Source organism: Colias eurytheme, chromosome 5 (assembly GCF_061535395.1).
Source record: "Colias eurytheme isolate Ceu_HAF_F1 chromosome 5, ilColEury1 Martin Lab GWU primary, whole genome shotgun sequence".
In the NCBI taxonomy this organism is placed as follows: Eukaryota; Metazoa; Arthropoda; class Insecta; order Lepidoptera; family Pieridae; genus Colias; species Colias eurytheme.
The window spans coordinates 1,850,385-1,863,850 of NC_142984.1; the positions used below are offsets into that span (position 1 = coordinate 1,850,385).

Below are 13,466 nucleotides of genomic sequence, written 5' to 3' on the forward strand. Positions count from 1 at the left end.
ACAGGATTATTATGGTTTAATTGAAAATAATACAGTATGTAGGAAGGAACCTTTTATGCACATAAATATAAATATTACCTCACGAGATAGTTTTACTTACAGATCCGACGGTTATTCGAGTTTATCTTCAATTAATTGCAATACTTCCAAAACCGATTGTTTTGATAAACGAAATCTTGTACTAAAATCAACATCATCATATTCTTCGAAACAATGACGACGTCTTTATAAATTCTGGGCCGTCGCGGTCGCACTATATAATCCAAATTATACAAATCATCCAACACATCTTCATTTTCAAAAATAAAATAGTATGCAGAGTCCATCTTGACAGCAAGAAAACTTCAAATCATTTTTTCTAATCGCTTGTTAAAAATTTAAAGAGCCTCTATGCCACGGGTTAAATATAATGCCGTGTTAAGGAAACTAATCCTCGATTAGGTCATGGTGGGACACTCCCTTACATTGATGTCCCGTTAAAAGAGTTAACAGCGTGTTAAACTAACTAACAGAGCTTGATGAAACTGGGCCTAAATATCGAATTAATGACAAATGAGATTCCGAGAATTACGGAATTATTGATTTATTTTTGTCATGCATAATGCATTTTATATTATAATTCTAGCTGCGCTGCGTCCCGCGGTTTCACCCGCGTAATTGAGTTTTTCTATTTATCCTATATGGGAATATCAGAATACAAAATAACCTAAATTACTCCTTATAACCTCAGCTATCTCTCAGTGAAAGTCCCGTCCCGGTCCAGCCGTTCCAGAGATTAGCCGGAACAGACAGACAAACAAAAATTGTAAAAATGACTATTTTGGTATATGTACCGTGATTACATCCATACGCATTTTATAAGAAGTGGTTATTTTGATATTAAAAAACGGACACTCCATTTTTAATGGTATAGATTTAGATTTTCTAGTTCTAAACATGTTCTAAACTAAAACCGACTCACTATTATAAGTTTTAAAACAGATAATATAATTCTATACTAGAACTATTAGTAAAAGGGGAAAAAAGAAATAAAACACGAAATTGTATGAATTTTTTATTAACATATAAAACAACAAGCTATATGGAATATGAATACGGAATGCATTACAATGTGCACAAATGTTAAAACTATGATATGTGCTATATCCCACGGAATAAAATATCTAAAATTGAACATCTTTAGGTATTTCTTTCGAATTGTCTACAAACTAAGGCACCTTATTGCTTGATAAATGTGATTTTTATTAAAAAAAATATTAACAAATGTGTAAACAGCCAATATATAATACATAATAATGATAATATCTTATACAAAAGGATCACTTTCGTTGCAATGAGAATATATTAGTAACAATAGTATATAAAATCAACAAAAAATAAATATAGGAATGATTCAATAATCCTTAAATTAATAAAACAGCAATAATGAGAGAGCGAGTGCTTGCAAAATTATTTAAAATAACAAAAAAGCTTAGCTTCTGGTTTAATACTAAAATATTTTAGCATTTGAAGTCATTTTCATAGTTTTTTCTCTTTCTATCGCTTATAAATACTTTTACTAGAGCGAGAAGGAATATTAATTATTATTATGCATGCAATGTCACTTTTCCTTACAAACAAGCTGACTGAAATATATCTGTCTCGCTCTCGTGAGTCAAGATTATAAATGATATGAAAAATTGCATATTTGGCTTGGCCATAACAAATTTAAAAGCTGGAATGTTTCTATGCCTATAAAAAATAAAAAAAAACAAACGACTAAACTATTGAAATTAGACATGTATGTCTTTTTATCATAGACCAAAGATCTAAGTCACATTTGCCTCTTGATAGAAAAAAAAATAATATTTTATCTATATGTATAAAACATTAATGGTCTGTTATTTTTTAGTGTGATTTTACGCGAGTATTATACATTTAGAAATTAATTAACATTATCGAGTCTCCCCGTGACCTCGCTCACTGCACAGTATGCGAAACTTCGGGATAATAATATAATGAATAAATCGCGTTTAAAATCCGTTAAAAGCTTTAATTTCTATTATCGGTCTGTTCCAAAAACCCCTCTTTTGTTTCGAAAAACATCATCATATCTTACCACAAAAAAACTTTAGACCTGGTTTAACTTTAAGCGTGGGATCTCTTTAATCTGGTTTTGTCTTATTTCACATAGACAACTATTAAAGTGACAGATCCCTTTTTTAAAGTTAGACTGTGTTTAAATTGTTTTGTGATAATACCATTTAACTGAAATTTAAAAAAATTGCACTGAAACAGCCCCATCAGTTTTACGGTCAAAATCGTCACGATATCGTATCCATTTACAAAATATCGTCACGACCACAAATATCGGAATGCTACTGTAGTTTCGGAATGGTTTCTATATATTCCCTATATCTCTTCAACATTGGTGTGTAGATCGCTTCTGAATCCGCGTAAGGTGTCGCTACTGGCGCTATGGTTGGTTCAGATCCTGGGAAATAATAAAAAAAATGTATGCGTACACACGTAAGAAGTGAAACTTCTTTATGACCATATTTTTCAAAAAATAATTTACTATATGCAACTTTACAGAAATACGTCGAATCAAGATGGCGCGTAACGAACAAATTATACACTAAATTTTTTTCCAACCCCGATAAAGAAGTTTCACTTCAAAAATAAAAGTTTTAAAATTATATGCGTACATGCATATTGTTAACTAGCTTTCCGGCTGCGGCCTCGCCCGCGTTTTCAAAGAAAAACCCGCATAGTTCCCATTGCCGTAGGATTTCCGGGATAAAACCTGGCCTATGTTGCTCAGTGAAGATGCAGCTTTCTAATGGTGAAAGAATTTTTGAAATCAGTCCAGTAGTTTATGCGTGAAAACCATACAGACATACATAATAACAAACCTTTCCTCTTTATAATATTAGTATAGATTTAGTGCATACTAAGGGAGATATCAATTTATTAAGAGAGATAGGAAGATATCTCCTAATGAATTGCTCAATAATTTTTAAATACTATGGGATGAATATAAATAAAGCAGTTTCTTACCATGGTAAATCTTAAACTAGATTGGTTCAATAGGTATATCATACTTTTATAAGACTTTGAATTGTATTTCATCACTATATAAGTAACTAAAATCTGGCGTCTCTTTATAAGAAACGATACAAATAATGAAATAAGTAATATAAATATATTTCTATCTCACCAGTAAGTTTAACTCCAGTAACTTTGCCCCACACCTCAGCGGCTCGAATAGCAGCACCTAATAAGGCCGCGTTCGCGTGTTGTTCCTGCAAATAAAAAAATGGCTCTCATAATCACTATACAGGGTGTCCCACTGACGGTATACTAAGCTCACATTAGCGAGGTGGTATATGCTGGCTGTGCGAAGCTAGAGAAGAGAACGTGGATTTTAAGGAAAAATGTAGCAAAAAATTTTTGACGTAATTTTGTTGTTCGAGTATTTTTTACGTGATCAGTGTATGCAAAACTACAAGTCCCTTCGCGCTTAGTATACCAATAGTGGGACACCCTGTATAATAAAAAACAATGGCGCCATCTGTGTACCTTTTAAATTACGCAACGCGTTTTGATGAGGCTTTTTACAATAGATAGAGTGGGTCTTGAAGGTTTAGTAGACAATTTGTTAAGTTTTCTATATAGCGGACGAAGCCACGCGCGGAATGCTAGTAACGTTATAAAGAAAAACAGGTGAAACAGGGTATTCTATAAAGAATATTTTAAAGAAACATTGATCTAACATCTAGATGTTAGATACCACATAATTTTTAAATGTTTTTAATTGCAACATGGTGACTAGATAATAAATGAACATGTACCTGTACATATACAGGTGTGTTGAACACATCGGCAAATATCTGCAACAGTTCCTTGTTCACTGACGCACCTCCCGTTGCTACCACGCGGGAAGATTTATCTAAATTATAGAAAAATGAAATTTATTACAATCATTAAATATTAGATGAAACATTACTAAATAAGTTTGTATTAGTTTACATTTCCTATGGTACCAGATTTACGCATACGACCATCTATAATGTACATAATGTATCATCTACATATAGAATGAAAAGTAAAGGCCCTAATATGGAACCTTGTGATACACCTCTCGATTGTGGATGTTACGATGAGTAATATCTATAACAAATCATCGCTTTTCAACACAACCACTATTTGCAAATGGTTAAATAGCATTCCAACCATTACACAGTACCTAACAGTGTTAAACCCGTAGAAAGTTCTATATTAATTGAATCAAAAGCTTTGAAAAAATATAATTAAAATTATTGTAATCTAAGGATTTACTTTTTACAAACGTTCACAAAAATACGGTTGCGAGCTCACGGAGCTCTGTATCTGAGAATTCCTATTTCTGTGTAGTTAAAAATACGAATTAAATACAACAAAATGTCTGATAACAAATTCTCGACATATAAAATGGCGTGTATATGTAAACGGCGAAAAATTTTCCTACACGGATATGTCATCCAAATGATCTCACCAAGCGCGAACCCCATGTCCTCCGCGTCTGCACGTCTCGCGAGCGCTTGCCCCTCGAGCAAAGCCCTAGCTTCGAACTGGGGCGAAGCTCCCCGTCCTGCGCTGCCCCCCCACGTCCATTGCCCAGACGCTGCTCGGGGCACTATTTCTGCTGTGTCGTAGTATATACCTGTAGAAGGAATTAAACTTCATAATATTAAATTTATTCTATAAGATTACTACTTCATTTGTTATCAACACTTGAGTAATACCTATCTTATCATTATTTGTGTCACAGGTCAAATAATACACAACAAAAATATTATGAATTAAAAGTATTGTATAAAAACATTGAGCTATTATTACTACGTATAGAGGAGACACCACGAATAAAATCTGTGCTGCAAGCGCGGCGGCGCGGGGCGGCTTGTGAGTCATAGTTTAAGCGATGTCATCGACTCACCACTATAGAATCGAAACTTTGCAAATATTTTGGTTATTACTTATCAATTAAGAACAATCAATATAACAAAAAAAAAAAAATAATCTAATAAATATAAATCATTAATAAACTTATCATTTAAAAACTTTTCAATTAAAACCAATCAATGTAACAAAAAAAATTGATACATAGGTAATTTATTTTCATCTTTCATGATTTAACCTTTTTTCAAATAATATCCACAGTACAATATATTTTAAATGTGTAAAATTATTTTTTTCCACTATAAAAATTTACATCATCTAATATTACTATCTAAACATCTTTCATGATGCCGAACCCAATGCCGTTTCTTAAATTTTTAGTCTATGAAAAATGACGCAAAATGGCGCCCGCCAAAAATTTTGCTCGAACCAAGTTTTAAGAATGATTATCTAATTAATTACCGATGAAAAGTTATTTCTTTGCACTTTGCCGCATTACTTGAATTATAAGTGCAATATCGCAACACACTCGAGGGCATATTTGATGAGTTTCTTGGTTTTTTGCTTTAAAACAAACAAGACATGAACGCGACCATCGCACTAAAGCGACTGAGTGCAGATAAGCCATATGGCTTATGTTGAGCGGAACATATGTGATGTAGGCGGTGTCGTCTCCATACGTAGTATTATTATCTCAATGTATAAAAACAGTATAATGTACTATTGTATAAATAGTTTTTTATAAACAAATTGTGAAAATAGATAAGTTTGATATGGTACTTATGTGTGGTCGAAGTGACCATATTCAGTGATTTCAATAAACAATTTTATAAATATAAGCTAAAAAATAGTTATCTACTTTGTTTTATTACATTTTATAAAGCACACATTTGTGGAGAGTAAACATTATAGAAAATAGTAATTCCAAAAACTTGTAAGAAAAATTAACAGCAACATTTTTGAAAAAAAAGATTACCTCTTAAAAAGTCTGTTTAAAAACATAATATATCTAGTTATCAGTCTTAATAAATCAAAATAAACTCACCCATATACCCCATATTGCCTCTAACCGTGGCCCTCAATAATTCATTAAACGCCTCCCAGCTAGGCCCTACAAGTCTATCCCTATGGTTTTGTCTCGTTAGGGACCCGTTGGCAAAGCACAGTAGGGCCATATATGGGGCCTCTGTGGGGCCCACGAGGATGTGACCTGCTGGTGGGGCCTTGGCCTCTTGGAGCCCTAGGAGGAGGGTATCACTGGTTCCGAGACTGAGTCCCACCCAGCCGGAGCGGAGGCGGAGCCCTAGAATTGCGATAAACATAAGTATTAAGGAATCAGATGAAACATTTATGAGTAAAAGCCATATCTATTATAGATAGACTTTCTCATCATCTTTTTACAAACTTTTTTTGTACTCTTAAATGTAACTTTGTATACTTAAAATTCTAAAGTCACTAATTTGTGGTTGTATCAAAATATTGCTTTTAAAATAATACTTTTTAAAACAGAGAAAAAGTAGATACTGAACAAGCTTCAAATTAAATAGTACCTAGTATTATTTATACATATACAATAATTATACATTTGTATCTATTCAATTAACGAATTTGAATTTTATTTTACTCATACATAGAATAATTCCCAACTTTAACCAATAAACGACAAAATTCTGTTGATCACACAGCATACGAAAAGAATATCGAAAAAAAATATGGTGCCTCATAATCATATATGTAATAACAAAAGTGGCTTTAATTAATTATGTGGATTAGAAAATTACAATCCAGTATTTGAATTACTCACACATCACTGATAACGCAAAGATAAGTCTCAAGTAGATAACATAGCCTCTTAAGACTTATCTTCACTTGTATGAGCAGTAAGTGATCAACTTAAGATTGCAAAGTGATTACACTCGGCATTGCTTTGTGATAATGTTTATCTGACATTATAGATATAAATTAGCTTTGTTTGCGGATCATTTATTATTTAATTCTATTTTATTTAATGTTGCTTATAATATAACTAGCTGTGCTCCGCGGTTTTACCCGCACTGCTTCGCTCCTATTTCTTCCTTTATTTAACGTTGCTTATAATATAACTAGCTGTGCCCCGCGGTTTTACTGCTTCGGTCTTAGCGTGATATATTCCTTGATAAATGGACTATGTAACAGTGAAATATTTTTTCAAATTGGAGCCGTGGGTCCTACGATTAGCGCGTTCAAACAAACAAACTAACGCATAAGCTTTATTATCTTATATATAAAATTCTCGTGTCACAATGTTAGTCTGCATACTCCTCCGAAACGGGTGGACCGATTCTCATGAAATTTTCTGTGCATATCGGGTAAGTCTGAGAATCGGCCAACATCTATTTTTCATATGTACCACGGGCGAAGCCGGGGCGGACCGCTAGTATTACTATAGATTTAACTTATTTTACTATGTTATTAATTTTACCTGAATCAAGACAAGTTGTGTATAATTGTGTTAATAATAAAACTTGATTATTTTAATTCAATTAGCTTCTTACTAGAATTTCACAAAGAACTTGGTGCATCCTTCTGTTTTAAATCAGATTACAATTAAGAGAAGCCACAGAAATACGCAATTAAAAAATAAAATAGCTTGTAATGTGTCGGTTTTATTTTTTTCTTCCGCGTGTAATTATTTAAAAAAAATTTCTTTATACAAAAAAAATATTCACCTTTTCTTACGTCCTATTTAAAAAAAATAAAAAATGTGTGTGTGTACACACGTAAAAAGTGAAACTTCTTTATGACCTTATTTTTCAAAAAATAATTTACTATAATATGCAACTTTACAGAAATACGTCCAATCACGCGTGGTAGGGATAAGAAAAAGATGGCACGTAACGGAAAAATGTCACGCGTAACGAAAAAATGTTCCACAAAATTTTTTTCCAACCCCGATAAAGAAGTTTCACTTCAAAAATTGCCAAATTCAAACTATTGAATATGTTCAATACAAAAAATCTAGTACAGCTAAATAACATACCTGCTAACGCTGAGCAGTTATCGCCAGTAAATGCAACAACCTTACAGTCAGATTTGAACCCGTACCTCTTCACAAAGTATGTGGAAATGTTCCCAACAACTGTGGCGCTGGGTACAGGAGACCCGAGCTTGGTGACGAGCTTTTCGTCACCACATGCCTGAAATGTTTGCATTGGATTGGATTTGCTCAGAATTTGTTCTAAATTCTTTAATGTTAATTTCATTTCATAATAAATTTTTAGTTACATACTTAAAATATTTCCGTAATTATATTCCATTATTAATATTAAAAAAATGCAAATATTCCCAAATCTAAAAATAATATTTGAAAAAAGAAAATTTATTAAAAAATGCATACATTCTATAAAGAAAGGTTCCCAGTGCAGTTGCCAAATACATCATTTACTTAAAGAAACATACAAACGAATAATACCTTTAAAGCCTTTTCACACCACTCCATAGTGTGAATATCCAAGAGATTCATCCCGGACCCATCCGATAAGTCAATGGGTGCAATCTTCCCCAAGAACAACGAACACGCGAAGGAAGACACCAGTGATATTCTCTCAGTAGCCGCGTAGGTGCGAGGTCTTGTTCTGTGCATTTTGCGTATTTGCGCACCCGTGAAGCGCTCGTACGCTCGGGAGCCTGTTATTTTGGCTAATTCCTGGAAAATTTTGTTATATTTTAATGGTTTGGTTGATTACGACTGGGTGTAGCAAACCCGAAGTGGGTCTTCACGTTCAAGAGTGAGAACTTGCTTTCTCTTTCTAAATTCCTTGATATATTTAATTATCATAATAATATGTATTTTAATGTGCGATTTATTTAAGAACTAGCGCATATATTATGTGCATATATCTAATTATGATTAATTGAATTGCATGTTAAAATGGTATAAAGCATTGCAAAGACTAAAAGAACAAACTGCAACAAGAAATTGAAAATAATGAAAGAATTTAGAAATTAATCATTATTGTGGCATCTTAAGTCGTAATTTCGTAAATGAAATACTGTTAAAGCAATTACTATGATTTATTATTGAATGTTAAATCTCTTGAAAAAGTTTTACTTTCACTTTTTTCAAAGTTTGTTCCGAGCAACAAAAATTTAATGCAATCCAAATAACACTAGTAATGCAAAATTTTTTAATCACTACATAATATAAAACAAAGTCGCTTTATCTGTCCCTGTGTATGCTTAAATCTTTAAAACGCAACGGAATTTGATGCGGTTTTTTTTAGATCAAAGATAGACAAAGCGGGCGAAGCCGCGGGCGGAAAGTTAGTTACTTATAAAATGCTTTTGCATATCAGTAATGGTTTATTTTATTTTTCTTTGTCTTAAACAAAATTTAAATAAAAATGTGAGTTGAAAATATATTTTTTTAGTAGCTTAATTCACTTATATCTAAATTTTGACATCAATGCCTGTTTTTTAAGGGTGTCTTAGGTGTTTTTCCTTCAATAATGATTAATGTGCAAGGAATGTGTTTGTAAATAAGTAATAACCAAACATATTGCTTCATTAAGTTTGAAGCGTTACTATTGGTTACCTCAGGTCCACCAACAGCCTCTTCTAATGCTCTACAATCCACTGTAGTACTGGAGTCCATCCACACTGGGGAATCTGCCATGAAGGTGGTCGCTAGTTGTGTGTGCAGGAAGTCGTCTGGTGATAGTGACTGTAAACGCTCTTCTGAACCTTTTGCCCACCATACTGAGCCGTGTTGCTAGAAATGGAAATCAAATATATTTATTTGCTCGTATATGGTCATTTAAGGGTGTCAGACAACATTTCTCCTCACATATACTGCAATTTAAAATGGCGTGCAAAAATTTTGTTTTACTAATTATAACATTCAATTAATACAGTCAAATTATAAAGTACATTAATAAACAATCACAAAAATTACACACAAAATAATGAATGATATGAATAGATTATTATATTACTCAGAAAAGTGAGTAAATAAATGAAATCTAAGGCTAGTAAGTATACATTTGAGAGTAGTTCCGGTTAATAAATGAACAATTATTCTAAAATTTTATAGGTAGGTTATAAAAGTTAAAGACTTTTTAACGGATTTTAAACGTGATTTATTAATTATATTATTTTCCCGACGTTTCGAACACTTTACAGCGGAGACGAAACGTCGGGAAAATAATACAATGAATAAATCGCGTTTAAAATCCGTTAAAAAGTGTTTAATTTCTAAATGTATAATACTCGCGTAAAATCAAATACTAGAAAATACTAGGTTTTAAATGTTACTCAATATGCTAGTTTAGGAATTTAATTAGAGCAATTACCAGCTCTTCCATATTACCTTTAATGTATTACCTCTACTGTTCCTGTAGCTAAGTATGTATAAATTATTTGTCAAGAAATAAATAATTTTCTGACACTATGTTTATAATAATTATAGTAAACAAAAGTTTTCTTTTATGTTGAACATTCTACATGTTTATGTCAAACATTATGTTACATTAATTGTTAAATACCATTTTTAACAGACTTGAAAAAAAAGCGGAGGTTCTCAATTCAAACAGTATTTTTTTAATTGAATAAACACATATTTTTAAGCAAAATTGCTGATGTTGTTATGAGAATCATTTAATTTTGGTTCAAACATTTTGCTATTTAAAAAAAATTACTACAGGAAATAGGAAGAAACATCAGCAATTAATCAAACTGTAGTGATTGAGTCAAGGTTATGTTTTAGCAAAATATCTCAACAAAATTTAAATTAAACAGCAATAAAATGTTAATCCATTTATGTGTTTATAATTAATAAATATATTTTCATTTAAAAATACAGATAAAAATATACACACTATCAAAAAGGAATGTCTGCACCATTTTTTTGGACAAAAAGGGGTAATTTGTTTTGTGTCTGTTGTTTTGTCATTTTTTTGTATAAAAAGGGGTAATTTGTTTTGTGTCTGCACTGGGCATTGAACTGAAACCCTTCTCGCTACTTTCAGGCTAACTATGTACCCTAACCATGTGTCATCTCTCGGTCCTTTATGCTAACTACCCAAACCGTGTCCACACAATTTACCAGTAATAATTAATAAAACTAATTTCAAACCTGTGCTGCTCCCGACAAAGCTTCAACAGTGGAGAAATCCACTCCCTCCACTATCAATCTATCCATCACCATGTCTAACGCCTTCACCCATAGCAGCGGGGGCGCTGTCACCTCACCACGCTCCCCTCGCACCACACCCCCTGATGTCCTGGGGGTGAGATATTTCATTAGTTTTTTCTTTGTTAATTGTACGAATTAAAAATAATTTGTTCTTAAAAATTAGTGTGATAGAACAAAGTAAGCAAGTTAAACATTATCAATAATTAAAGGTGGATAATACAAAAGACAGATGACAATAAATAGTGGGTATACAAGACAAGGTCAGATGAGAATTAGTAAATATTTATTTTAGTGAATTATTATCCAAAAGGGGTAAAAATGAACTGACTTTCTGCCTCTAAATCCCAACAAAAATGTTCAATTTATTTATTTAGTTTAACTTGATAATATATATAAATAAGTATTAACTCGGAAAACTTAGTTACCTGAATTCAGGGAGATCAACATCGAATTCCACATCTGCTTCTTGTCGCACTTCATAATCCTCACCAATTATCACAGCCTTTAGCTACAAGCACAATATATAAATCATATTTACACAGTCACTTAAAAAACACTCAATTTCAAGTTGTTGTCGTAAACTTTTGCGTCAATGCGCTCACGACTTTAAACTTAAAACGGGTTGACTTTAGAAACGTGCGGCACGAATTTCGGCGCGATTTTAATTTTTATCGATCGATAATGATGCCCCGAAACATACATTAGCGGCTTTTCGTGAGGAAACGTGTAATTACAGAGAAATCTTTTTTTTTAATTTAAAGATTATGTTCAAAATTGTTTGAGTTACATTGACAAAACTACAAGAATTGTGTTTGAAAGAGATAAGAAATGTCTTAATGTACATATTAAAAACCATAGTTCATTCAAAAGCATGTTGCTGAGTGGACAACAATTCATATGGATTATTGGCGAGCATATGATTGTTTGGGGATATGGATATGCTCATAAAAAAGTTAATCACTCAGACCCAGACAACCTATTTGTTGCCCCTGACCCATTTGAGTCCCAGTGGCATGATGTAAAAAGATTTTTAAAAAAAAATAACTATAACCACCCAGCAAACTTCGGTGATAATATTATAGAATGTGGAGACGCTCGGTGGAAAAAATAAAATGGATCCATTCATTGCCATTGTAAATTGTATCAAACATGTATACAAGATTTGAATAAATAATTATTTAAAAAAATGTTTTTATTGTATGTATATTGTACACAAATTGTTAATCACAGAACCGAATCTGTCCACCCCGATTCCACGTGGTACTTGTCTGTCATACACTAGAGTGTATTAAAAAAGTCGGAGGCGCGGAGGAGCGTGGCGCCCGCGTGTGCTGAGGAGCAGGCAGAGTCAAGCGAGCCATAGTGGCTGAGGCTGGTCGCCAAAGGCGACCAAAAAGCCGAAGCTACGAAGGCGAGTGAAGACTCCTGCCTGCAACGAGGTACACGGGGGCAAGCGCCACGTTCTGCAGCGCCGGAGCAGTCAAGAAAGCCCATAATCTTCGATATATTTCTAACTACATCACTACATACATGGTATAAAACAAAGTCGCTTTCTCTGTCCCTATGTCCCTATGTATGCTTAAATCTTTAAAACTATGCAACGGATTTTGATGCGGTTTTTTTTAATAGATAGAGTGATTCAAGAGGAAGGTTTTAGTATATAATTTATTATATTTTAGACGAAGCGGGCGAAGCCGCGGGCGGAAAGCTAGTATAAATATAATCTCAAAAAAATATAAAAAAAAAATAGAAGGGGGGGTTTCCGCACCCCCCCACTTTATAGGGGGTCTCTCCTTACCTCCCCCCTCCCTTTCCCTTCCATCCCCCCCCTTAATTCGTGCCGCAAATTTCTAAAGAAATACCCTTAAAACAAATTTTATAATAACAATTCGATAAATGGTAAGAAATGTACATAAAACACTAAAAGATTTAGAATTTAAAAGGTAAGTAAATGTTTCACACTTGAATATCACTTTCCGCCTGCAAACTGTACCTTTCTAATTAGATCACCATTGAATGACGAATAAATTAATTAAATAAATAAAACACTTACAAGGTATCAAAAATTGCGCTATTATTTACAAAGCACCATGTTAATTACGTTTGAAATATTATGTTTTCCACATTACACATACCCTCTGAGTACTAAAATCAAATCCCAAAAAAGTTTTAGATTGGCTTTCTTCGATCATTGTTTGATTTTGACAGCGCGGCTATTGCGCTGGTGCGTTCAGAAATACCGGCACAACGATCGCGGTTTCGTGACGGAATACCATTCATTTATAACAATAGTAGGCGTGATTACACGATATCTTTCTTAAGCTTTATAACAATAATTGTATTAAGCATTTAATCGTATAAATTTTGTGTAGTT

The 13,466-nt window shown here is 32.9% G+C and overlaps 1 protein-coding gene across 1 annotated transcript; it reads right to left on the minus strand.

The window, feature by feature from the left end:
* Positions 1 to 1,047: 1,047 nt before the first annotated feature.
* LOC149908296 (xylulose kinase) lies at positions 1,048 to 13,375 on the minus strand. The gene is made up of 11 exons (XM_090101717.1): positions 13,228 to 13,375; positions 11,518 to 11,600; positions 11,033 to 11,180; positions 9,494 to 9,670; positions 8,372 to 8,605; positions 7,940 to 8,096; positions 5,966 to 6,223; positions 4,517 to 4,684; positions 3,834 to 3,931; positions 3,200 to 3,284; positions 1,048 to 2,473 (listed from the first exon to the last, which is right to left on the minus strand). Exons 1-11 carry the CDS (start codon positions 13,282 to 13,284, stop codon positions 2,358 to 2,360), a joined length of 1,581 nt encoding a protein of 526 aa, XP_089957843.1. The 5' UTR covers positions 13,285 to 13,375; the 3' UTR covers positions 1,048 to 2,357.
* Between the last annotated feature and the right edge of the window lie 91 nt (positions 13,376 to 13,466).